The 27,600-nt window shown below is 35.3% G+C and overlaps 1 protein-coding gene across 2 annotated transcripts; it reads right to left on the bottom strand.

The window, feature by feature from the left end:
- Positions 1-7,329: 7,329 nt before the first annotated feature.
- Positions 7,330-18,464, bottom strand: LOC145041764 (putative purine permease 10). Of its 2 annotated transcripts, XM_078989939.1 has the most exons (5): positions 18,283-18,463; positions 18,046-18,168; positions 12,323-12,444; positions 9,411-9,992; positions 7,330-8,004 (listed from the first exon to the last, which is right to left on the bottom strand). In XM_078989939.1, exons 3-5 carry the CDS (start codon positions 12,357-12,359, stop codon positions 7,508-7,510), a joined length of 1,116 nt encoding a protein of 371 aa, XP_078846065.1. In that variant the 5' UTR covers positions 12,360-12,444; positions 18,046-18,168; positions 18,283-18,463; the 3' UTR covers positions 7,330-7,507. The 2 variants fall into 2 exon arrangements, with proteins under 2 accessions (XP_078846065.1, XP_078846069.1); XM_078989943.1 differs by lacking the exon at positions 18,046-18,168 and having other exon boundaries at positions 18,283-18,464.
- Positions 18,465-27,600: the final 9,136 nt, after the last annotated feature.

Raw genomic sequence — 27,600 nt, 5'->3', positions numbered from 1 at the left:
AAAGTTTAAATTTGGCATGATTTTTATGGATATTACAAGTTTGTATCAGAGCCTTGGTTTGAGTGAATTGGAGGAACACTTGTGTGAATCCAGTCTCAAACAAAGGAAAATATTTTCAAAATGATTTTCAAAAAGGTTTTCAAAATATCAAAGGAGGATGCAGGGTATACTATCATTCGGAGCTAGTAAGTAGACCCCAAAATACCATACGGTTATTTGATATTGTGATATGTTAGAACAACATGCTAGTACTAGACTAGGGATCTTCAAGAATTGCATGTGAGAATTGTCTAATTACATGATGCCTGATAGCCTAGGGTTTCCTTATATGAAATTGACATCATTACTGTAGTTTCTTGTGTAAGCATCATGACTGTATATAATTAAGATCTTATAGCCTGAGAATGTTTGGTTTGGCCTTATTTCCTGTTCTTGTTTGATGTAGTGCTTAGGGTAGGATCAGGTATTCGAAAGTCTATAGGGTCCAGCGTTATGTATGGCTAGCATACACGAGTGTTGCAGGGTTGGTGGAAGTTTCATGGGTGGGTTGTGTGGGGTTGGTAGGTCAGTTATGAGATGGTTAGCTTTCCTCTAGGAGTGAGCGACCACCATGCATATATATATATATATATATATATATATATATATATATATATATATATATATTGTTAGGGTGTTGTGATGATACTTGAGATAAATATGGGTAGGTGTGGAAGGTAGTATGGGCCCGTACTACGGAAAGCACAGGACCCATACGTGTAGCAAGGAAGTCACAACCCCTAGGGTTTAGTTAGGAGTTGGTTCCCTGTTATTATGTGGATTATCTAATATATTTTCAGAATGGTGGTTACGAGGCGTTTTGTGACCGGATCCGAATCGGAATCAGCGCAGGGCGATCAGGGTGCTCCGACAGAGCCCGAGATTATCAGCCAAGATGGACCAGCAATGACTAGAGGATCGTGTTAGGGAGATCATCCGCGAGGAGGTGGTCGAGATTGTTTGGGGTCAGTTCCCGAAGATGTTTGGGTCTATTAACACAGCTATGATGGAGTATTTTGATGACAGATATGCAGACCTAGTTGAGACGGTTGCCGCAACAGCTACAGCGGCTATAACAGCAGAAGGGGTAGGAGTTGGCTGAGCTTTTCAGTACTGGGACTTCGAAAAAGCGAAGCCCCTACTTTTGATGGGACTCAGGACCCCATCAATACGAGATGGAGTACGCCACGCGTACCAGAGGCTTCATCCTGAGTCCTGAGCCCCATCAAAAGTAGGGGGCTTTGTGTTATCGAAGTCCCTGTACTGAAAAGCCTGACCGGCTCCTCCCCCTATTGCAGTTACAGTCGTTGTAGCTACTGCAGTAGCCGTCTCAGCAAGGGCTGCATATCTATCATCAAAATACTACATCATAGCGGTCTTAGTAGACCCAAACATCTCTGGAATCTGACCCGCGGAAAATCTCGACCACTTCCTCGTGGATGATCTCCCTGACACGATCCTCTGTCAATGTTGGCCCACCCTGGCTGATAATCTCAGGCGCTGTCGGGGCCTCCTAATCGCCCTGCCTTGACCCCGATCCGGATCCAGTCACAAAATGCCTCGTAACCACCATACTGAAAACGTATCAGGAAGATATCAGATAACTCGCATAAATAACAGGGATCCAACTACCAACTAAACCCTAGGGGTTGTGACTTCCTTGCTATGCGTATGGGTCCTGTGCTTTCAGTAGTACAGGCCCATACTACCTTCCGCACCTACCCAAATCTGCCTCAAGTATCACCACAACACCCTAACAATATACATGAACATAGCAAACGCTCAATCCTCACTCCTAGAGAAATGTTGAGTATCTCATAAATGGCCTCTCGACCTCGAACAACCCACCCATGAAACTTCCACCAACCCTACAGTGCTAGTGTATGCTAGTCATACATAATGATGGACCCTATAGACTTTCGAATACTTGATCCTACCCTAAGCCCTTAACCATACTAGAATAGAAGATAAGGCCAAACCGAACATTCTCAGGCTATAAGATCTTAATAATGTACGGTCATGGTGCATACACTAAACAACTACAGTAATGATGTCAATTTCATATAAGGAAAACCCTATGCTATAAGGCATCATATAATCAGACAATTCTATCATGCATTTCCTGTAGATCCCTAGCCTAGTACTAGCATGCTGTTCTAATATATCACAATATCAAATAACTGTATGGTATTTTGGGGTCTACTTACTAGCTCCGGCTGATCGTACACTTGCATCCTCCTTTATTATTATGAAAAACAATTTGAAAATAATTTTGAAAATCCTTTCCTTGATTTGAGACTAGATTCACACGAGTGTTCCTCCTATTCACTCGTACCAAGGCTCTGATACCAACTTGTAACATCTATAAGAATTCATAAAAATTTAAAACTACTTAAAACATTTAAAAACCATTTATTATTACAAAGTGTTTTCAAAATAGTTTCATATCAGATATCCCAGAAATCATAATCATAAATCGAGGAAGTGTACGATCACACCTTCTCCTTACAGTGGTCATCCGTTGTACCTAAAACAATAATCGATAAATGTAAGCTTGAAGGCTTAGTGAGTTACCCACAAAATACCCATACTAACAACAAAACACATACAATAACAAGTAGCATATTATGGATCCAATCATCCATCGGGATGGAAGGCCCCTCAACCATTGGGTTGGAATACCAACATACTATGAGTCCAATCATCCTCGGGATGAAATATTCTTGGCCCACAACCATCGGGTTGGAATGCCTACACACAATACATATATAACAGATACTATAGGTCCAATCATCCATCTGGATGGAATACCCCAGACCCTCAACCATCGGGTTGGAATGCCCACCTACTACGAGTCCAGTCATCCTCGGGATGGAATACTCTTGGCCCACAACCATCGGGTTGGAATGCCCATAACCAGTCAAACATGTTCACCTATATCATATAATCAAATAACAGACTATAGAGAACACATACTAGGATCCTATCTTCCTCGGGATGGAATGCCCTCAAATACCAATCAATCATGTGAACATATAACAACTAATCTTCTACCAGCATACAGATAGTCAGACCAAACTACAGGTCACTAAGCATACATGCCCCATAGTGTAAACAATCTTAGGCTAAAGGATTTGATTCCACAACGGTTAGACTCAGACAAGAGCTACGAAGCAGAACCTAACCCTCCATCCTAACATCCTTTAAACCATGTAAGCTAGCATGTACAGATAGTCATACAGACCTAGCATATCACTGATCATAACACCATCCTACACCAAAATACAAATCTAACATAGCATCACCACACATAATCACAAGATAACTAGGATAACAATCCATAGATCCGACCTTCGTTCCTTAGACCCTTGAGTATAGTAAGGATAACTCACCTCGCAATGTCGATCAGAACTGAAGAATCGAACTCCTAAATCACTGTCTCACCAAAAATCCCGAACTATCCAAAATAATGAATATTAAGTCAATAAATCGGAATACTAATTTTACCAAGAGTCCCACCTATGATAATAGTCCATTTTGCCTTCCTCTAATTTGGGCCAAGGCCCAATACCAAATCCATGATCCACAAGTCCAGATATACAAGGACCATTATTGGCCTAGTTTTCCAAATTGGGCCCAACTCCCTAATTAGGCCTCATTCAAAGACTCACTACTAAAACTGGCCCAAAATACTCTTATCCAAAGAGCCCATCAAGGCCCAAGTCCAACTAGTGCAAAGGTAGCCCAATCCCGAAGCCCAAATCGCAAAAGCCCAATAGGGGTATTACGTTGGGCGTACCCCTCTGGTAAGCGGGGCGTACTCCATCTCGTGTTGACTGAAAAACAGGACTGTTGACTCGATACATGGGGCGTACTGCTCTCTACGTGGGGCATACACAAGTCTGAACCAAAACTCTCATAAGTTCTTAATGGCTAAAGCACTTAAGCCCAAACTTCAGATGCATCGACCAAATGTGCCTAAGACTCATAAAGTCTTGAACTTTAAGACTTTGGATGTCCAGAAAGTTCTGAACACATGGTCTTAATCCGTTATACCTTCCTACTCCATGCATGGGACACATTCAGCTATTGGGACATCATTTTTATCACTTAGGACCCTTTTGAGGGTCTGTAAGGACAGCTTAATATGACCAAAATGCCTCATGCACCATATTGGGGTTTTTGGGACAAGAAAAGTGCCAAGAAACTAAACAAGACGAGATCTACTCAAAGTAGTTTCCAAGCTAGAAGCTTTTTACCTCTTGGAGTCCAGAGAACTTCAGATCTTCAAGCTTGTCTTGGTTCTCCAACTATTTGATTCAATGTCTTCACCTTTAAGAGCTATAAACACACACTAACTCACACTCACACACAAAACTAGGGTTTGGGACGTTTTTGGAATATGGAGGCTAGAAATGATGAGAGAAAATGAGTCATAAGGATGTTTATATAGCCCCCAACCATAAATATTAGGGTTTCCTTTTGACATGAGTACGCCCAGTGTACTAGGGCACGCCTAGTACTCTCAGTGTACCCTTATGTACGCGCAATGTACTCCTCCTAGTCCCAAAATTGCAACTTAGCCCTTAGGCCTTTCATGGCTTTACCTTTCCATCCCCAGTGACTATAAATGACAAATCTTGGGATGTTACATCAGTGATCATTATTGTTATGTTCTGAACTTTAACGTGAATTTTCCTCACTGTACTCATGGGTTGAAGGCACCAATACTGACCCACTAGATTGTGTTATGTACCCTTGTGTATAGAGTGTTATTATGTCGTAGTGATCTGTTAAATTGGTAAATCTGTATAACTAATTTTACTTGCTAGTTATCGTTTTCCTGTTGCATATATCGATATCTTGTAGTTGGGTTGAGGTGGTACTACTTTGTGATGTGAGCCAAAACCCGGGAGCAATCCAGTCATATGCTAAGGGACGGGAGAGCAATCTAGTCTTATGATGTTGGTGCGGGAGTAAGCCAATCATGAGTTGTGGGTCAGGAGTAGGCAATCCAGTCTCATGTTGTGGGCTCAGGAGCAATCAAGTCTGATGTTGTGGGCCTAGTGTGCATGCATTATATATGTATTGTTGTGTGTGTACTTTTGGGGAACTCATTAAGCTTTGGCTTACAGTTGTTGGTTTCATGGCTTCAAGTACATCAGATGATTGTGGCAAGACGAATGTGTGATAGTACACATCCTCCTTATTGATTATGTTTAGAGAGATTTTTTATACTCTATTTCTATGGTTTTGGATCGAAAACAATGGATTACTATCTTATGGTTTTTTGGAATAATTTATAAAAACTAAAAAAATATATCATGGCTTTTGAAATGTTACATATTTGATATACTTTTCGTATGATAAAATTGCAAGAATGGTCCTTGTGGTATGTCAAAACTGCAACTCTGGTCCAAAATGGGTTTGGCTCGCAAGGATGGTCCAATAGTTTCGTTTTGTTGCGATTTTAGTCCAAAAATTTTACAACATTATATAATGACGGATTTTCCCTTGATATTTTCCCTTTTTAATTTTTTTATTACAAAAATTAAAAAAGGAAAAAGGAAAAAAAAGAATCTCTCTTTCTCTCTCTCTCTCTCTCTCTCTCTCTCTCTCTCTCCCCCCCCCCCTAGAACATTACCCAAGAACATTACAATGGAAAATACCCTAAAAATCTGAATTATCAAAAGATAATAATGTAGAAATATTATTTGCATTCTTGAATCGATCTAGATGGATAAAAGGGAAAGGGCTTTTTGTGCCCGTGTTCGATGTTTGATCGGGTGATATGAATGCGAATGAACCACAGTAAACACGAAGGAAACATGAATGAAATCAAACATTAGCCTCCGATTGATGACCGATCGTGAAGAAGTTGAAGCGCCTCCGGCGCTTGATGGGACCGAAGAAAATGAAGAATCGTAAGAAATCTTAATTAACATTTCGATTGAGGGGTGTGGCTCGACAGTGGATGGTGATTCGCGAGGGGAAGGGAAGAAGGCTCGCAGGCGGCTAATCCCGGTGCTCCAACGTCGATTGATAGCGACGAGGGAGATCGTCGGTGGGTATAACGTGGTCGTCAACCATGGAACAGGTGAGCGAACAGGATGGGTAAGGCAGTAATGAGGGTCGATTTCCTGCGAAAGCTTTGTTTCTGGAAAATTGAGGGGGCCGGAGAGAAGGAAAGGGAAGGCAGTTAAGCTTCTCTCTTCCTTTTCTGATAACAAGGTGCAATGCGGAAGGGAAAACCAGTTAAGCTAGGAGAGAAGCAACATCGATACAGGTGGTGTGTTTGGTAGTGGAGCTCGACGAGAAGAAGGGCAGGTGCGATGGGGGGGGGGGGTGTTCGGTGTTGTTGTTTGCTCGACAATCACAGGTTTCCTTTCATCTCTCTTCTTTTTTACTTTGATTGTAGATCCATGGGGTTTAGTCGATAGATTTAGGTTAAGATGAGTGTTTGTTGATTGATTGTTGACAGAAATGGATAAATGGAATGGATGAGTAAGGCTAATCTTTTACAGGAAATCGATGGGTGTATGTTTGTTTTGATTGATAGAATCGATGGGGTGTAAATCACTAGGTTTAGGTTTTGTTTTGGTTGCTTGAAATTTTCATGTAAAGAAGATGAAGCATTATATTTCTCATTTGCAGGTACATGAAAAGAACAAGAATGCTCTTGTGTTCTTGGCTGGGAACGAATGCAGAAGGGAAGAACAAGGATATGTGTTGATTGTATTGGTTTATAAGAGAGAGAGAGAGAGAGAGAGAGAGAGATTTTATTTTTGTTTTATTTTTAATTGTTCTTTAATTGTTGTAATAAAAGAAAATAGAAAATAAAATAATAAGGGGAAAATCCATCATTATAAAAAAGTTTATAGAAAATTGGACTAAAATCGTAACAAAACGAAACTATTGGACCATCCATGCAAACCAAACTCATTTTGGACCAAAGTTGCTAGTTTTGACATATCATAGGGACCATTCTTGCAATTTGGTCTTTTCTTATTTATGTTCTATATATTTTCCATAGAATTCTTCATTATAATAAATATGTTTGTGATTATTAAATACGACACAAAATGATTTCAAATATGATAGAATCTATCTGCGATGTAAATCAAAGCTTGTTCTTAAGAAAGAACCAATTTACGATATTTTGTTGCATGTGATAATACATCTCACAACTATGTTAAGTTGCATGAACACCCACAAAAGAACTTAATTGTTAAATTTGAGAATGTAACGTCTAAATCATAATATCATCAAAAAAAATGAGGACATAACAAATGGTAGTATCAATACAGTATTCCCATTACACACAAACAGTAAGGTATTAGATATCACTTACAAAAAAATGATTTAAATCATTTTGTATACATACTTTGCTCGAGAGCTCGTCATTCTATGGAAATTCAAGTAAAATACGAAGTCTCTAACAATAAATTTATTGACAAGTGAGGTTTTTTTATGTATGATTAACTTCACGATCATGATTTACAAGTCTAGCACTTTCCTTTTCCTTCAAGTCATCAAGATAATGTTGATAAATATAAGAGAGAAATCCCCATATCGCTAACAACATGGAAATCACCTTCACTCCATTCATTTTTTCATCAAAAAACATTACGGCCAAAACAGGCACAATTGGGATACTTAAAGTGGTAATAACATTCGAGAAAAGAGATGAAACTTCAAAGATCAAACCCACATAACCAATCGAGAAAACTTGCCATGAGACAGCTGTCCCCACAATATTCATTATGTATGAAACCCTTCCAGATTCAAAACTCCCCATTTCCCCCTTTATATCTTTCCATTCACCACTAGCAAATAGTCCCACGAGAATTCCAACAGTAGCTATCAAGTTTTGGTACACGACCATATCAAATACCACATTATAACTTGTAGATTTCAAAATCTTTTGAAACGCGAGTTGTGTTATGGAAAGCATTAATCCATACCCTACACAATCATAACGTAAACATTATATTTCTGAATGTATTATTTTCAAACAAAAGGTTACCTAAGCGTTGAAGTCTGTTCGATTTTCATTTGAAGAAACTCTATTTTCGAATACTTAATTCCAAATGATCACTACTAGACTAGATTATTGGATGGTTAACTTTTTGTTTATATATAAAGAGAGTTTTGTATTAAATAGTAACAATGTTTTGCTTTTTCTGGTCCAAGTACCTTAAATGTTTCTACCAACACCAAAGAGACTTATGCTGATCATTAAATTTGAGATTTAAGGACTCCTAAATGAGCTACCAAAAGTTAACTAATCGACTTTCAGTTTTGTTTCATTTTGTGAAATTGTGTATATATATTCTTGTTCCATGTCTGTAAAGATCTGCATATATTTACAGTGATGAAAGGCACAGGTTGTTGCTAAAGTGTACAAACCGTACATGAAAAGCTTTCGGAAACAATCTTACTAAATATATGGCTTTCTAGTTTCAGTAGTGATTTAATGCTGGAAACGATGTGAATTGGTTGTAGTGGTGTTAGTGTGACATCATCACTTATCTCATTTTTAATGTTAGAAAAAAAAATGAAACATAATATCTAGTAGTATTTAATAAAACTTCTAAATTTTGACATTTTGTCACGTAAAGTATGTCTAAACAAATAAGAACTTCAGAAAACTCATCATTTGCCACTCTATCACCAAAAGCTAAAAATTACAAAAATAAAATATTAAAAATGTAGCTAAAGAAAATTATATAAAAAAAATTAAATTAAAATTTGATAGGTTAAACGTTTTTAGGAAACATAATTAAAGTTGTTTTAAAAGTTAGTTACTATTTTAGGAAGTACGTATATCATATCATGTAACTTAATGAACACTAATGTTAGTTTTACGAGCACCAGTTACATCGGAAAAAGGAGTCATTGTGATAGCAACTAATTTATTTTGAAAAACTAGGTAGATTTTATAGACCAAAATAAAATATAATGGTTAAAGTAAGGTTTTTAAGATGGTGATCTTATATAGGGCAGTTTTGCGAGATCCTGATCTTAAAATTCTATCAAAAAAAATTTATTCGGTAGTTAACCATACAGTTAACCATAAATATTTTAAAACATGCAAAATACATTTATAATAGATTATTTAACGATAAACAATTCAAAGGGGAATATTACGCAGTTAGTCCATAAAAAATATTTGAATTATGTTTTTTAAATAAAAAAAATATTAGCAATACTACGATCTTACGATTCGATCATATGATCCTAACGTGATCCTACCGAATAACGATCAAAGTAAGATCAAGATCGATTTACCTAAATGGGATCGTACGATTCTATACGATCAAAATTCCATTTTTAACAACCTTATTATAAAGCTCAAAAGAAGACTATACCTGCAGAAGCAACCATTGTGCATACAAAACCAATGATATACTTGTTTCTCGATATTTTTCTAGTCTCTTCATAATCGCCTTGGAACACAAGTAGCGTGGACGAAAAACTGAGAAGAACAAGCGAATTAGCTATGAAAGGGGTGAACTTCTGGCCATTAAGGAAGTATGAAAACAAGGCATTGAAGGCGAGTTGACTCGCGCAAATCAATGAATACGTGGAAACTGGCAGAAACTTGAGTCTGAAAGTATACAACATACAATTTGCAGCCAAGAATGTGCCGATAGTTGTATATAGAATCACAAGGGTTGTCCAAGAAGGTTTTCTGGCGACTTGCTCAGGGTGCTCCTGGGGTGTTTTTGAAGGTGAAAATAGGAAGATAAATGGGAACATAAGTGGAAATCCAGCAGTTTGAACAAGTGTTGCCATCCATTTACTATTTCCACCTTTAGTGAAGTAAAGTCTTCCCAACATTGCTCCGACTGATTGGCCGGAGAGTGCAAACATGGTGAACATTGCTATTTGTATCCACCACTTGTATCGTATGACCTTTGAAAAGCATCGGCCACCATCTAATAGGGTTTCTGTGTTTGTATAACAATAAAGCAAAAGAGTGGTGAGTAGTGGTAGAATAGTTTTTGTGTATAATTTTCTTCAACAAGTTATTATCTATTAAACATTTTAGAATTTTTGAGTTTTTTTTATAATAATTTTCATTAAATAAACAAGTCATTGACAATCATGCTAAAAATTACGAGTTGACCAATTAAGCGGTCAAAATTAAAAAAATTCAAAACTTAATGAATATTAAAATCATTTTTTTATGAAAAGATAATGAATATAGATCACCTTCCATTGAAAATAATATAGTTAGAGAATCACCAACCCATTCCCACTTACAATCGTTATTGGGTTGTTACTAAAAATATAAAAAATCTATTCTAATAAATGAAGGTTTTTTGTCATATGTCATCTTCTCATTTATTTGCACACATGACATTTTATAGAATTTTTAAATTTTTTATTTTCCACTTATCATTTTATAGTATTTTTCATTTTATTAAATTAAAATTCCACATTTAATATGTACGATAATATATATGTAAGATATTTATTAAAAATAATGTATATATGTAATGTATTCGAAACATTAAAGCCTTATTAGTTTTAACAATTCAAAAAAAAAAAAATCATTTTCTTACAAATTCAAACTTTTCAAATTGTTAAAATTTCATATTTATTTATTTTTAAATAAACTTATGTAATAAATGAGTTTCACACCTACTAGATTATATCGTAAAATACTAATTTTCATTATATGTAATAAAACGATTATATATTTTAAAAAAGAAAATACATTCATTCATAGTTCATGAAATTGGTAATAAAGTATATTTTTTACATTTAAACATAATAATTTGCAACAAAATTAATAAGGTGTTTTGATTTTTTACACCGCAAGTTTAGTAGACATTTTTTCCATGTATTTCATGAAATTTGGTAAAATATAGTCTTGTAAAAGGGGAGGCAACAAAACTCATGAATACATAACGAAATTTGTTAAATTTAACTTTGTTTACCTAGAAAGAAAAAAATTACTTTCTACGTTGCATATTAATAGTTTACATTTTCTTTTTAGTTTGTTTCAGAATAATAATCTAATTCTAAAATAAATATTTTTTATCAAAATATGTTCGTTGTTAGTTAATTTACCATGTAATTAAATAAAAGAAAAAGACTGAATAAAATACAACAAAATGATAAGATTGTTATTTTATTTAATAAATTTAGAAATAATTTAATGTTTCCTTAATCTTGTGTTTTTTGACTGTAGATAATAGTTTTGTGACGAAGGGGTATATTAGTAAAAATTACGGTAACTTGCATAAAAGACACTAACTTTTTAGTTTTTTTTTCTTTTGATTTTAACATTCGTTTTTCTGTTACAATTAAATTAATATGTTTTCAATTTGTTTCATTTCTGAACAGATGATCAGTTTGTTTTTAGGTCCTCTAATAATCATTGCTAATGAGGCATAATGATGTGTTAAAAAAAAAAAAAACAAACATGCCACAATGTTTTCATTTTTTCGTGACTTTGACACTAAGTTTTCAATATCGCAAAAAAATGAAAACATTGTGACTTTTGCGCTATGTTTTTTCTTGATATGTTATCATGTTAGGTTAGTTGTGGTAACCGGATGACCTAAAGCAATCAAAATTTCAACAATTTAAAAACATAATAATTTAATTGTAGATAAAAATGAAAAGTTAGTGACTTTTATACTTTTTATTCTAAAATTTATGATTTTTTATTTTGTGATTTTTTTTTCTGAAAAGGATTTCATTTGAATCAAGTTTTTCAAAAATAAATAAATAATAGATAATATAAAATTGCCGAATATGATGTGTCCATTCCTTTAGATTTTGATATAAAATAATAAATCCAGCTGAATGTACAACCTTTTATATCTAATAATTTAGGGATCTGGGACCTCGTACTTTCTAAATTACCATCTACAAGAACAAGACTACAACTTTCAATTCATTATTGGATAATTAGTACTATGCCATTCCCATGTATTTACTATCGCATATATAAAAGTTTATTAGAGTTTCTTGATGGCCAACTCCTAAAAATATACTGTACAAGTTTTATACCCAAATGTACAAGTCATATTGCATGATTACTATGAATTTTATAGTCGCCGATTTTTTATTTTTCCATTGATAAAAGCTCATGTTTTATTTATTACCTTGCTAAATATATAATAAAAAGCCTACAAAGGACGTCAAATATTATATACAGCTTTTCATACACAAGATATAATTAAGTCACTAATGCATAAATTTTGGTAGAGAAAAAAGACAATGGTTTCGATTATAAAGTGTTCAAACATAAAAGTGTACTTACCAACTGTATTTGTTGCATGTTCTTCATCTTCCTTCATTGATGAGTAGAAATAGGGAAGAGGGCAGAGCGAGAGAAATCTGAACTAGTTTTGGGTTTGTAAGGGTGCTACACTGCTACTTCCACTGCAAGCATCGTCACCATGTGAATATAATAATTATAGGTATTAATTAATTTATATAAGTACAAATTAATACACCTTTATTCTTGTTAATTAAACATATTTATATGGAAAGTTAAAATTGGGCTAACATGATTTTTTAGTAAAATGGGTTGGTGTAAAACATAGGGTAACACGTTTTTTACACAAATTTTTTTATAAAATATATTTATTTTTAAATTAGTATTTTATATATGATTATATTTTTTATAATTATTTACTTTTTCTGCAGTGTTTAGCAAAAATTATGAAGACCTAATGGAAATAATTCAAATGGAGGCATTGAAAACACAATAACAACATCATCGTTTTTTACCAACCGGGTATTATATTCATCATGATATTAACATTTTTTTACTTTGTGTTGCAATTTGTTAACAAATGTTTTTTTTTTAAATAATAGTTGTTTGAGTCTCGTGATGAGTTGATGGAATGGGTGCGAAACATTGCATTCTCTCTTAGTTATGTCATTTGTGATAAGAATATCAAAGACAGGTAAAAATGGTGTCGTATCTTATATCATACTTATTTATGATCGTGGTCGTGAATACAAAAGTTAAGCAACAACAAAAAATTTTGGCACCAAAAAAATCAATTGTAACTTTCAATTGGTAGGTGCGTATATCAAACAATATGATAGTTGGACCCTGAGGGCGATATGTGAATCATCCATATGCACAATATATGGAGGGGAATGTTTTTGTTAAGTAGTAGAAAGAACACAAGAAACAATTGGTGGCCTACTTGACAAATCAGAAATTTACACCACATGACATCCTCTCGATATTAAAGGAGCGTGACAAGAATAATGTATCCACACTAAAAACCATATACAATGCACGTTCAAGCTTCGCTCGTCCTGAAATTACGAAAGTACTCCAATACATGTTTGTATATTCAACAAGTATTTTTGTTAATTTAATTTAAATATTGAATTTTTATTAATTAACAATTTTTCAATGTAGGCTCTAATGGAAATTTGGAACAAGAAACATTTTTTTACGGAGTTCTCCATAAATAGTACTTCAAATGAATTGGAAAATCCATTTTTCATTCATTTGTAGTCGTTGAATATAGGGAAAGCATTTCCAGACGTTTCCATATGTTTTGATTATAGATGCAACATATAAGACCAAAAAATATGGTATGCATTTTGTTCGGATTGCTGGCACAACTTCACCCAACAAGCCATTTAGTGTATCATTTTCCTTCGGATTGTTGGTACAACTTCACCCACCGTTAGAAATTAGCATAGATAAATAAATGTAATAGAGTATCAATGTAACAAGTCATTCTTATAAATAAATGTGATTGAGTATACCCTTACATATAGAGATAAATCGACTTATAGGCTCAAAAATGAGTGTCCAGAAAGTCGTATCGTCTTCTAAGATGGTTAATATATTCGGAAAGTAAAGGATGGTGTGATTCCAGGGATATAAGCTTCGTAAAAATCTAAATTTGATTGGAGGAGTTATAACTTTTGCATAATGGAAAATCAACTATGTAATTAGAGTTATTAACGTCAAAATATGATTAAGAAATCGGTTGAGTTTTGGCTACTTTAATCAAAATGAAAGTCACAGTACTTCTCTAGGTGAGAACGTCAAGACAAAGAATATCGAAAATGGAGTCCATACGAAAAGATATGATTTTTATAAAATCATTTAATTATACCCCTGTTAGGCCAAAAGGTGAATGTCTAAACTAGCATATTTAATTATACGTAATGGAATAATTATGGAATAAAACTATATTAAAGGAAAACTTAAGGATATGTAATGTACTTAATGATACTCTACCCTAATATCCTATCAAAGAATATCAATACAAAGATAATTAATTATTATACGTATATGCTTAATTATATGTATGAATAACTATCTACGAAAATTATATTATAGGAAAAAAGTAAATGTAAGAATAACAAGGATAAATAATCGTACTTTAAAGGTTTATCAAAGCAAGTTGTTGAATGAGACGTATTATTTATCCTTTAGCCGATTAATATTCAACTAACATTGAACCTATAATCGTTAATCTTAAGTGAACATTAAAGGTATGTACAAATCTCCGGTTTGACACTCTCACTTGCAGTTGCTAACTATTACCCCGATAGGCATAACTTTAGTCTTGCGACGTCTGATGAAGTGTAGTGGCGGAGAAATTTCAAGTCATATAGCTTGATTATAGGAAGTCATTGATAACACTGTTTGCCAACATTAATTAATTAAAATACCTAAAAGGGAACGCCTTGAAAGTAGTCAAAGTATGAAAAGATAAGAAAAGGGATAAAAAGTATATACAAGAAAAGCTATAGGATTAGGATTAATTTATCCTAAGAAAAATAAGATATAAAGAATAGAAGCCTTTTAAATAAAAAGATGATAAAAGTATTCTAAAACTATAAAACAATAAAAACATGTGAATTCACCAACATTTCGTTGATGTTTTCAAAACTCATGTATTCTCAGGGAAATGAGTGCCGGTGGAAATAGAGTGTTGAAGGAAGTCGTCATCTTTCTAATGGAAGCTTTAGTTGTTCTCATGTTGTTTAGTTTATGATTTTGGAAGTGTGCTTGAATATCAAAAAATGTAACCCCTATATTAATAATGAATAAAAGAATTATATGTGTTATATTTCTATGTACTGTTCAATAAACTTTTTTTCCAGATCCAACATCCCTAACGTCACACAGCTTGACATTTCCTCCGCTGGCTGAGGGTGTGACAGGTTGGTATCAGAACTACTAGTTATTGCGAACTAGTAATTCCTTAGGAACTATTACTACAAGTTAAGGCATATACTCTGATTAGGTTTAACCCTTAAACCTAATAACTAAAAGTATTAACATAAATTACACTACTGGTAGACTACTGACGGGAGAGGTGTCTAGTTTGAACTGTCGCTTGGGTTGCTAGATTTCAGAATGGCTATATGCTAAAATGTTCCTACCCTCCATCACTTCTCACTTGGACAATCCTTACATGATAGTCTTGAAGTACAAAACATCAAATTAATAAAATACCCTTAATAAAACAATAATCTGATATATATATATATATATATATATATATATATATATATATATATATATATATATATATATATATATATAAACTCTTATAAATATATCTAAATATCATAAATAACATCAATATAAAGAACAACTCAAGATTTTAGGTCTAAAATGTTAACTAGGGTTAGTATAGTAAATCGGTCGTACCACAATTAGACCTAGAATGTACAACTAAGTTTTATTATGATCCGACTGACGCACCCCTAAAATTGGATATGGTAGTTGACAAACTAAAAGCTTGAAGATTTATGGATCGGTATCCTATTTTGATTAGTTGAGATTGTTTTATTGGAGGATTAGATCTAGAGCTACTTGTCGAGGATTTTACACCTAGCTTGAGTTTCGCTTTTGAGGCTGTATGGATTGATGGTCCAGAGTTCTGTATCCGGCCTGCCTACGTAGAGAGAGTCACAGGAGACTCAGTACTATCTATTATGTACTATAACTAAATATTATTTGTATTCCTATGTTACCTCTCATAAACATTTAACATGTTTGATGTCTTATGCAAGTTTGCGGGAGCTAGATGCCAACATAGGTATATAGATCTTACTTCCTGATAGATGTTGTTTCATGCATCTTTTAAGGTAGTTTTTATTACCATTTAACATCATATTTTACACATTTGAAAGTCATTAGTTTAAATAATGTTCAACTCATGTCATTTATTAGAATTCCTGTACTGCCGTGTTATTATGTCATTTTCAGATAATTTGAGTGGAGCGGTACTTTGGGAGCAACTTTGGATGCGTTTAATGGAGCATTGAAGTCTAAATGGTGCTTGGAACTTATTAAGTATTATGTGGAATGCTTAGAATATGTTTTCGCCAAGAAATATTTGATCAAGTTGATTATATGAATATAGATTGCTACATTCTAAAGCCTAAAGGATGTTGTTGGCAGCTTTGACCCACTGTTAGTATTTTGACCATGTCTATTAACTCGTAACTCGAATTGACGAGATTCAAAATGTTACAGAAAGCAGACAAAATTTCTAACAAATTTCATCTTTGTGAAAAAAAATGAGAAAATGCAGAAATTCGATCGAATTTTTTTCAAAAAAATTCAATCGAATAAACACTTCGCAGTCCAGAGTATTTAAAATCAAGAAAATGAAAAATCCGACCAGATCTCAAAAAATCCAGTCGCGTAATCGAAAAATTCGATCGGCTTTTTGGATTTCTTGCTCCCAAAGACTCTAGCTTGTATATATATATATATATATATATATATATATATATATATATATATATATATATATATATATATATATATATATATATATAGGATGTCTCTATGATCAGATGGAAGGTTGGACGATTCCTAATGCTCCAGACGATAAAAAAGATGATTTCTGAGGCAATTTCTCTTCGATTTCAGTGATTTCTGAAGATCTAAAAGTTAAAGATCATCTCTTACATTTAGTTAGCAAGATTAATCAATTAGTTTATATTTTTATTAGTTTTAATTTGTTTTTAGCCATGTCTGGCTAAAACCTTAGTTGTCAGTTCTACAATTGACAAGTACTTTTCATGTGATTAGTTTTCAAATCTGATTTTTGATTTGCGTTTCTATACAGATTTTCTAGTTTTGAGCTTAATGAGCGTTTGATTTTAATTATTGTTAGTCTGATCACCTAGCTAGAGTTTTATAATTCCAGTTAATCAGTTAATAGAATCTATAATTGTTCTTGCCAACTAGTAAAAAGCAACAAGTATCAGATTGGTTACGTATTAGGGATTTAACTCTAATACAAATTATAAAAATCATATATTTACGTTTCCGATCTTCTGAGAAGTATTGGGTAATGCTAGAAATTTTACACAAATCTTAATGCAACTTTTTTGATTTTAATTAAGAGTTTGTTTAATTAGACAGTAAAATGTTGAGGTTAACTGGAGAGTTTGTTTTGATTAATTTTATTAGGTAAAAAAGATTATACTAGTACTTATTAGTTTTTCTCAGCATTAGTTTAGATAAAACGCATTCTGAACAACCATATTTGAACTGACTGTATGATTAGGAAAGTCGCTTCAGAACTGAAATCGTTTTTATTATTGATTTTTGTTTAATTTATTTTCACAACAAATTTTAGTTTAAATCAAATCGCACTTTTTAATAATTTTTGTGCCATGTTTATCTTCTGACACGTTATCGCGTCATATTAGTTGTTGTAACCGGATGACCTGATGCTACCGGTTAAAATTACAACAAATTGAAAAGATAATATAGCTTATTTTAACATAAAAAACACGTCAAAATTGATAAAACTGAAAAGTTACGATTTTAATACCTTTTATTCTAAAAATTATGATTTTTTTATTTTGTGGTTTTTTTTTTTTCTGAAAACGATATGAATTTATAGTCGCCGAATTTTATATACAGCTTTTCATACACAAGATACAAGTCACTAATGCATAAATTTTGGTAGAGAAAAAATACATTGGTTTCGATTATAAAGTGTTCAAACATAAAAGTGTACTTACCAACTGTATTTGTTGCATGTTCTTCATCTTCCTTCATTGATTAGTAGAAATAGGGAAGATGGCAGAGCGAGAGAAATCGGAACGAGTTTTGGGTTTGTAAGGGTGCTACACTGCTTACTTCCACTGCAAACATCGTCACCATGTGAATATAGTATTTACAGGTATTAATTAATTTATATAAGTACAAATTAATACACCTTTATTCTTGTTAATTAAACATATTAAAATACCACTTGCCTTCGTAAACGCCACCACCATCTTTTTCACCATCGCCGAAAATATTGTAATGGTAATCGTCTTTATGGTCTAGGCAAGCTCAATAAAATATTGCTCCCTTCTTGCCTATTTTGTCCATATAGGTACAATTTTAAATCAAAATAATCATGATTGGAAGAGTAATTGTGGTAATGTTCGATTTAAATAGATGTTCCTTGTATGTATGTGATACATGTAAGTTGGTGAATGGAAACACATTTCTTTTTCTTTGTCACATACACACCATGGGTAGTGCTAATAAGAATATATTCTGAAATTGATGTTGTACCGATAATGTGCACCATGTTTTTTAGTCACACATTTGAAACCTCTTGAAGAGTCACTGTACCATTGGAAAGGACAGCATTTATTTTGGGTAAAGTTTTGTGTCATTTTAAAGCATTTAATAATTCACTTCAAATTTCAAGCTTTTAATGATTCCGGGAACATGTTTGATTATTTATTAGAAATATTAAATATCCTCCTACTTTTTGTTTCTACGTATACTTCTACCCAATGAAATAGTGATATGTGTAACATTTAATGTTCATTTAACGAGATTTAAAGATATTTTAGGATACTAAAATGACACATGTCATTATTTAAATGGGTAGGAGGATTTGTATGATCGAAAGGTAGGAGGATATTTAATTTCTCTATTTATTATTAATTTTTTTTTCTGTTAATAAAGAGGTGGCAAAACTAAATTCAAGAGAGTGGTACTTCTTCGGCTATTGTATGCCACATAATATCAGGCGTCCCACCATCCCTCATGTGCTCATGAGGGTGATGGTTCACAGGGTTGGGAGATTTGGAGGGCCTGTGTTTTTTTTTTTTTGAAACGGAAAATAGATTCATTAAAAAAAAAAAAAGTGCTACATGATTAGGAGGTAGCTAAACATGAGCAAATACAAGGAGTGGAGGGCAAGTTTACAAATTCTAAAATACAACATTATATTTGAAAATCATTAAACTCTTCGTCTATTTTAAAGTTAATATAGTACTGAAATTCAACAGTAATGACATAATTTTCTTTCATTTTATTCATTAAATACACAAATAAACATCTAATTTGATGTATTTTTAATTTTGATATAGAAATATGTAAGGTCATATATTTACTTGATTCAATCCAACAAGCAACAACACTGCCCACAAAACAAATACAAAGGTTTTACTATATTTAGTATAAAGGTTGAATTTTAACTTTTAAAATTCTAAGGGCTAACTTGAAATTAAAGTATTCATAAGAGAAAACTTTACAAATTCCAAAACGTGAGGGCAAGTTTTGAAACTATTCAAAACTAATTAATTTCATAACTTATGTGTTTAAAGTAGTTTTAATCCAAAAACTCTTCAAGTTCCATAACTTGAGGCAAGTTATGGAAGACTTTAAACTAATAAAAGAATTAACTTTTCTTTATTTTATAATTTATGGAATTAATTAAGGTTACACTTTTTTTTATTATTTAATGAAGAGACTCTTGGTCCTCCATAACTTGAGGACAAATTATGGAGTCATAACACCAATTAATTAGAACTAGACTCTTCATTTTGTAACCTTTGCCAACTTTTATGAGTTTTATGAATCTTAAATGTGACTTTTCATATAACTTAAGGACAAGTTACAAAAACACATTTTAGAATCAACTTTTAGATTAATTTGGATTGAAAACAACTATTTCACTCAACTTTTCTATTAATCTAAGCAACTCATAAGCACAAGATAATTCAAATTAAACTTTTTCATGTAATTAGTCTAAACCTTAAACTAATACAAAACATGAATCTATTGACAATTATCTTTGAAACTGGATTAGCATGAACATTACCACATCAAAAACAGGTTTATAAGTTCAAAAACATCTTAGGGTAATGTTTCTAGTCCAATTCCAGCCAAAAAAGTCGAATTTATGCTGTCTGGGGGTCCAACTCGTCGAGTGCACGAACCAACTCGGCGAGTTGGATGCTTTTTGCCTTGGACTCAGCGAGTCCACTCATGGACTCGGCGAGTCTGCTTGGCAGACAGCATCAAAACTCGATTTTTCAGCTCCATTTGCAAGTATAACAAGAAAACAAGTCTAGGCTCTGATACCACTGTTGGGTTATGAGCATTCTAACACTCCTAAGTGTACATGTAGCCCTAAATACCTTAGATCTATGTTTTCTCTATTATACATGCAAATATGAACATCCAAGGCATTATCCTAATCTAGCATACAAAACAATGACTATTGCAAGATAGATTACATACCTCATTGATGTAGAAAGTCTTCATGAAGCTTGAGTGCCTAGTGCCCTAAGTGTGACACCTCAAATGGTTCACACAACACCAAATACACTTGGAATAACTTGAGAGAATTCTACACTCATGAAAATCGGCTAGCCCTTTCTTACTCTCTCTAGTGGCCGATTTTGGTCAAGAATAAGATGCTTATATAGTTAGGGTTACACCATGTAAACCCTAATTGACATGGCCTTTCATTTCCATGATACATGGGTACAAAAACACCATGGAGCATCCATGGAGCATCATATGGGCTTTAGCCCAACTAGATAATCCATGGAGCATTAGCCCACTATACAAGTATGGATGATTTACACAATCAACCCATATATTTAATTAGTCTTCTTTTGATCACTTAATTAATCCTAGATTAATTCTTGATCAATACTAATTAAATAATCTTATTATTTTTATTATTAATATACTAGAACTTATAATATATTAATAACTATAAGTGTCTTATTTCTCTCATTATAGTCTTATCCAAATGCATGATGCCATGCAACCCAAATGGACCATGCCAGGTCGGGTCAAGTCTTACCAATTATAGTTATGGACTTAGACATTAATCCAACAATAGACTCCTTGTTTGAGTCCTATGTGTCGATTATGTGGTCGTACTCTCACTTTAGGGGGGTTTGGATATGTGTGGCCACCTGATGAAGTTGTGCGGCCGCACTCCTTCAAGGAGTGAAGAACATGAAGAACATTTTGAGTTTTGGGCTTGGGTTCAAGTGTTTTACCTCAATAACAAGTTGAAAGATGATGTTCTTCACATTTTGGAGGCCTTCTAAGTGTTATTGGGTGATGTTTTTAGAGAGAGAAAGTAGAGAGAGGAATAGAGTGCAGCCAAAGGTGAATGGAAAGGGGTTCTCTACTATATATAGGGTAGGGTGTGAGGCTGAAGGGGTTTGCGGTTGGGTGTGTGGCTGGCTGGCCGCACAGACTAGTGTGCGGCCGCACACACCTCTCTTGGTGTGTTTGGATGAATTTTACGATGTAACACCCTTCCTAACCCTTCTTATGGCCCACATTTATGATATACTAAGCCTAATACACTCGTGCGGACCCAACATCTTGCTAAAAGATGCTAATTTCACGTGAATTATAGATATATGGATCGATTTCATAGTATAAAATTGTCAGGTTGTCACACTACCAAAACCTTGAGGTAAACCTGCTATCTCGATCGGAGATAATGGACACAAGTACACCGTGCAGTCAGACTATCTCTTGGATGTAGATTTACGTAAGTCTTTCCATCTTGAACGATTCTTTGATCGGAAGGAAGTGAGCCGATTTTGTCAAACGATCGATAATTAACCAAATGGTATCGTACCCACTTGGAGATTTGGGTAACTTGGTGATGAAATCCATGGTAATCATCTCCCATTTCCACTCAGGTATCTCGGGCTGTTGGAGCAGACCCGAGGGTTTCTGGTACTCGACCTTTACCTTGGCTCAAGTCAGAAACTTGCTCACGAAGGTAGCGATTTCGGCTTTCATGTTTGGCCACCAGTATTGTTGCTTGAGATCCAGGTATATCTTATCTGAACCTGGGTGCACAGAGTATTTGGTCCTGTGAGCTTCGTTCATGACGACTTCCCTAAAACCTCCGAACTTTGGGGTCCAGATTCGATCCATGAAACAGTAGACTCCATCACCTCTGATCTCAAGTTTCTTATCCAGTCCCCTCAAGGCTTCATTCAACACATTCTCTGGTTTTAGGGCTTCCAACTGGGCTTCTCGGATCTGTGCAGATAAGTGGGAATGGATGGCCATTGTTAATGTCTTCGCCTTGTTGCTTGAGCTTTCCTTTCGGCTTAGGGCATCTGCTACCACATTGTCGATGTCTCATGTTTAAGTCTTTCTGATTGAAGATGTGTTGCAGGCTTTTATGGTCAGTGAAGATCGTGCACTTGGTTCCATAGAGATAATATCTCGAAATCTTCAGTGCAAAGACCACAGCTCCTAACTCCAGTTCAAGAGTCGTATAATTAACTTCGTGTGCTTTTAGCTGTCTCGAGGCATAAGCGATAACTTTTCCTCTCTGCATAAGCACACAGCCTAAGCCCTGATTGGACGCATCACAATAGACAACAAAATCTTCAGTCCCTTCGGGCAGGGATAGGATAGGCGCGCTGCACAAGGCTCGCTTCAACGTTTGGAATGCGGTATCTTGCTTTTCACTCCAACAAAAGGGTACACCTTTCTGTGTCAGAGTGGTTAGGGGTTTGGCGATTCTGGAAAAATTTTGAATGAATCTACGATAGTAGCCGGCGAGACCCAAGAATTGACGGATTTCTGTGGGTGTCTTCAGTGCCGACCAATTCTCTATCACCTTGATTTTGGACGGGTCCACGTGTATACCCTCCTCGCTTACCACGTGACCAAGGAAAGCTACCTTCCGAATCCAGAATTCGCACTTGGAGAATTTTGCGTACAACTTCTCTATTCTAAGAGTTTCCAACACTAACCTCAAGTGTTGTTTGTGATCTTCTTCGCTTCGAGAATAGACAAGTATGTCGTCAATGAACACAATAACGAACTTGTCCAGAAAAGGGTGACACACCCGGTTCATCAGGTCCATGAACACTGCCGGTGCGTTGGTTAGACCGAAGGGCATCACTACGAACTCATAGTGACCATATCGAGTCCTGAATGATTTCTTGGAAACATCATTCTCATGAACTCGTAACTGATGGTACCCTGATCTGAGGTCTATCTTCGAGAAGTAGCTGGCTCCCTGAAGTTGATCGAAAAGGTCATCTATTCGAGGAAGAGGGTAACAGTTTTTGACGGTCAATTTGTTCAACTCGCGGTACTTTATACACATCCGAAAGGATCCATATTTCTTCTTCACAAATAATACCAGGGCTCCCCAGGGTGAGGAACTCGGTCTGATGAACCGCTTGTCGAGTGGTTCATTAAGCTGACTGGATAACTCCTGCATTTCTGCTGGAGCTAAGCAATACGGAGACTTGGCTATAGGATTTGCTCCAGGAATTAGGTCGATGCGAAACTCGACTTGGTGTTCGGGAAGAATTCCCGGGAGCTCTTCAGGAAAGATATCAGGAAAGTGGCAGACTTCAGGAATGCTCTCGAGGTCTTTAACTTCCTGTTTCTCGTTGATTACATGAGCTAGGAATGCGTAACACTCCTTTCGCGGAAGCTTTTAAGCTTTGATGCACGAAATGATGCGAAGATTGGAACTAAGTTTATCGCCATAGATCATGAGAGTTTGGCCAAAGGGGAGATTGAGACAGATGGCTTTTTCGTAACAAAGGATATCAGTATGATTGGGACTCAACCAATCCATGCCAATGATAACATCAAAGCTTTTTATAGAAACTGGCTTTAGGTCGATGGGAAAAGAATGATCATTCAGAGTAAGGGTACAGCCTATGAATATATCGTTAGCATTCTCTTTCTCACCGTTAGCCATCTCAACGGTAAATATTTTGGTTAATGGTTGGGGATTATGTTTAAGAAGATGTTTGAATGAATGGCTAACAAAACTTCGTTCTGCACCAGAATCGAAAAGGATGCAAGCATAAGAGTTGTCGAGAAGGAACGTACCCGAGACAATGGTGGGATCGGCGACTGCCTCCTCTCGTCCCATAGTTAGAACTCTCTAGGTGTTGCCAGCTATTGTTTCCTTGGGGCAGTTTCTCTTGAAATGCCCGACTTCACCACAACCGTAGCAGGCCTGAGCAACACCCGTTCTGGAAGCTTGATTGGTTGATTGGACTGGGTTTCCGCAGTTTTGAGCAATGTGGCCCTTCTTGCCATAGTTGTTGCAGAGCTTTTCACGACACGGCCCAGGAGTACGATGATGGTAACTGCACTTAACGCACCAGGGGAGGGGACTAGTGTATCCACTGGTAGGAGTTTAAGTTGTAGGAGTTGTGGCAGGAGTTGTAGCAGCATGAACTGCCACCATTTGTTGTTTCTTCGAGGATCCCTATGAATCCTGACCCTTCTGTTTGTTCCAGAATTTCTTTTTATTTTCACCACTCCCTTTAGTCGGTTCGGGAGCGGTGGCCACCTCTTCGAGATAGTCACCATGATCGATCAGAGTTTGCGCTAAGCATTTAGCGCTGTCAAATGTGTTTGGCTTCGCAACCAAAACATTTCCCTTGGTTGGCTGGGTCAGCCCCCAGATGAATCTTTCCACCTTTTTACTTTCCTGGGTAACGATTCTCGGACAGAGAAGCGCTAAGTCTTCAAATCTGGAGGTGTAAGCGGCAACATCGGAACCCTTCATCTTTAGGTTCCAGAGTTCGTGCTCTAGCTTCTGCATTTCGCCTCTGGGGCAGTATTCAGCAAGCAGAAGCTCCTTCATGCTCTCCCAATCCCATAGCATTGGCTACGGGCAGAGTTATGGATTTGACTCAGGCATTCCACCAAGTCAGGGCTTTATCGATGAAAGTGCAAGCGGCGAACTTCATCTTATCAGATTCTGAACAGGCACAGATTTCGAAAATAGATTTGATTTTCTCGAACCATAGAGTTAGGGAAATAACACCTCCAATGCCATTGAAGGGTGTGGGTTTCGCATTCATAAAGTCTTTGTAGGAACATTCTTTTCAGTAACCCTGGCTACCTTCCTGGTTTTGAGGCTGAGTACCACCTCTTGGCCCGCCTGAACCACCGGGGTTTATTTGTGACATGGCAGCAGCCACAACAGCAGTAATAGCTGCTTGGAACATGGCGGGATCAAATGGAGAGGGAGGTGGTGGTGGAGGTTGATTGTTGTTCTTTGAGCTGGGTCGTTTCCTTGGGGCATCTTGATCTAAAATGATCAAGAAAGAGAGGATGGTAAGTCCTCTAGATAGAATCAAGAGATATGAAACAAGATATATCTCATTATGGCAGATATAGTGTTCTACTAAGCGATAAAACAGGAAGAAGTTATCAAAGCAGGTAAACTATCGCTAAGGAGAGAATGAGTAGCAACACTCAGAATGAATTTCTATAACGTATTCGGTTTTGGCTAAAATACTCCTATAGTATTTTATGTTTCGCAGCAACCATGACTCATTGTTTGGATATTTGGTAAGTTTTAGGCATGCTGCACACCACAATCACTCCCAAGCACATGTTGGCCATGTCTCGATTGAATATAGTTGATCAGGCTATACTTTTAGTTCAGAGCACTTCGGCCCCTTAGTGTTTATAGTTATATACCATGTAAGGTTTGGTATACTTAGTTCACTATAAACAAGGGCTCTGATACCAATCTGTCACACCGCGAAACCGATGACGGAAACATTCCTGGGCGGAGGACGTCATGTAAAGTATCACAACCAATGTACATAGTAAGCATAGTAAACACAAAACATTACATTACATAGGAATATTTAAAATTGTTTAAAAGCAAGGTAATACATGTTTTACATATACATCAGTATAACAAAAGTAAAGACGAGACTGCTAAAAACACTTTGTCTTCTCCAAATTATTGCGGGATACATGTCTAACGGGAACCTGAGAATACAAGCAGCTTTAAAAATATCAGCATAAAGCTGGTGAGTTCATAAGCGGTTTGTTTCAGTAAAAGAATAAGGTTCCTTTGGTTTTCTGAAAAAGTCGTTATCCAAGAAAATCCCATATTTTCTTATAAGAAAAGTTTAGTTATCCATTTGTTACACAGCTAGGTTAAGAACGGTTAAGTTATCCCAGGAAAAACCCTTATTTTCCTTAAAAGTTGGTGGTTGGTTATCGGTTCTGAATGCAGTGTACAAGTATCTACCATACTTGTAGCGTTTAAGTGGAATATCCTAAAAGCCTGGTTATCTTTGAAAAGTATATTAGTCTTAACACGTATATAAGACTAATAAGTAGGTAGTTTTAATACATAAAACTATAGAAGAAAGAAAGGAATCCGTGAATAAAGTTAGTTAATTTAATACGTATTGTGAGTCGTATAACCATACTAATTTGACCTGTGACCTCCTTGACGTTCTTCCAGCGTCGTTTGATTCCAAAATTTGTCCCCCCAGGCGTGCCCATCTAACTGTAGCTAGCAGTTAAGGTGTGGGATTGTGAGTCCCGAATAGATCTATCCACAAATTTCACGTTCTCCCTCCAGGAGACTCTGGTTATACTTCTGGAGAGGATTTACTGGTACCCCGAAGGGTATAACGAAGACAAAAACTCACAAGTTAGTATTACTAATTCACGGGATAATAGATCGTTCTCGAGTTTTGAAATAGTTTGGTACAATGTAAAGTATAAATAATCAAATACGAGATATTTATTTATCAAGATACTCTAGATTAAACATGGATAAACTAAATCAGACATAGTTTATATTATTAACTTTGCACGAAATTTGAATCCATAAAACAAGTGATGTTGATCCCAAATTATTCCCATAATAATTTGAATGATTTGATAAGCTAATTTGGATGATTTGATAAGTTCCCATGTTTTTTGAAAACTATGTAATTATATTCAGAAAATCTCCCTTTATGCTCCGCATATTACAAAAAGGATTAAGTATTTAAAACTTTGTCAGAAAATCATATAATTACATCAGTTTTAAGTGTCGAAAACCTTTATGATTTGCTTATATTCCCCCCCTGAAAACATGAAAAACTCAGAAAAGTGTAGGGGTATGAACTCACCAGACGAGAAATGTGCCGGTTAGGATGCTAAGTGTCAGTTCAGGGCTTGAATACATGCGAGGTTCCTATGTAATATGAAGAGATACATAATTGTATCTAATTATACTTTGAACCACTAATTAATTGAGATAATACACTCCGAGACACGGAAACACTTTATCTCAAGTGTTAGGAGTGATCCGGGTTGCATTTAAGGAGGTCTAAGGCCTAGATATGGAGTTTGCTCTTCAAGAGTAAACTCCTAGGGGAGTTTTTGGTCTAATGACCATATCCCCATGAGTTTACGGCCGTAAACTCATGGGTGGTGTGTTCTTGGATGCTTAAAGGTCTTACAACATTAGTGGAATTAGGCTAGGTTCAGTTCTAAGGCAATGGAAGTGA

The sequence above is a fragment of the Lactuca saligna genome, chromosome 1 (genome assembly GCF_052625555.1).
Source record: "Lactuca saligna cultivar CGN05327 chromosome 1, ASM5262555v1, whole genome shotgun sequence".
In the NCBI taxonomy this organism is placed as follows: Eukaryota; Viridiplantae; Streptophyta; class Magnoliopsida; order Asterales; family Asteraceae; genus Lactuca; species Lactuca saligna.
The sequence above is the reverse complement of the archived record's forward strand: the minus strand, read 5'-3'. Positions and strand labels throughout refer to the sequence as shown.

Bases quoted from the DNA above. Each gene is read 5' to 3' on its own strand.
- LOC145041764 (XM_078989943.1), bottom strand. From the start codon at position 12,359: ATGAAGGAAGATGAAGAACATGCAACAAATACAGTTG. The intron at 9,993-12,322 runs GTAAGTACACTT...ATACAAACACAG, and splicing joins ACATGCAACAAATACAGTTG to AAACCCTATTAGATGGTGGC. The intron at 8,005-9,410 runs GTATAGTCTTCT...ATGATTGTGTAG, and splicing joins CACAATGGTTGCTTCTGCAG to GGTATGGATTAATGCTTTCC.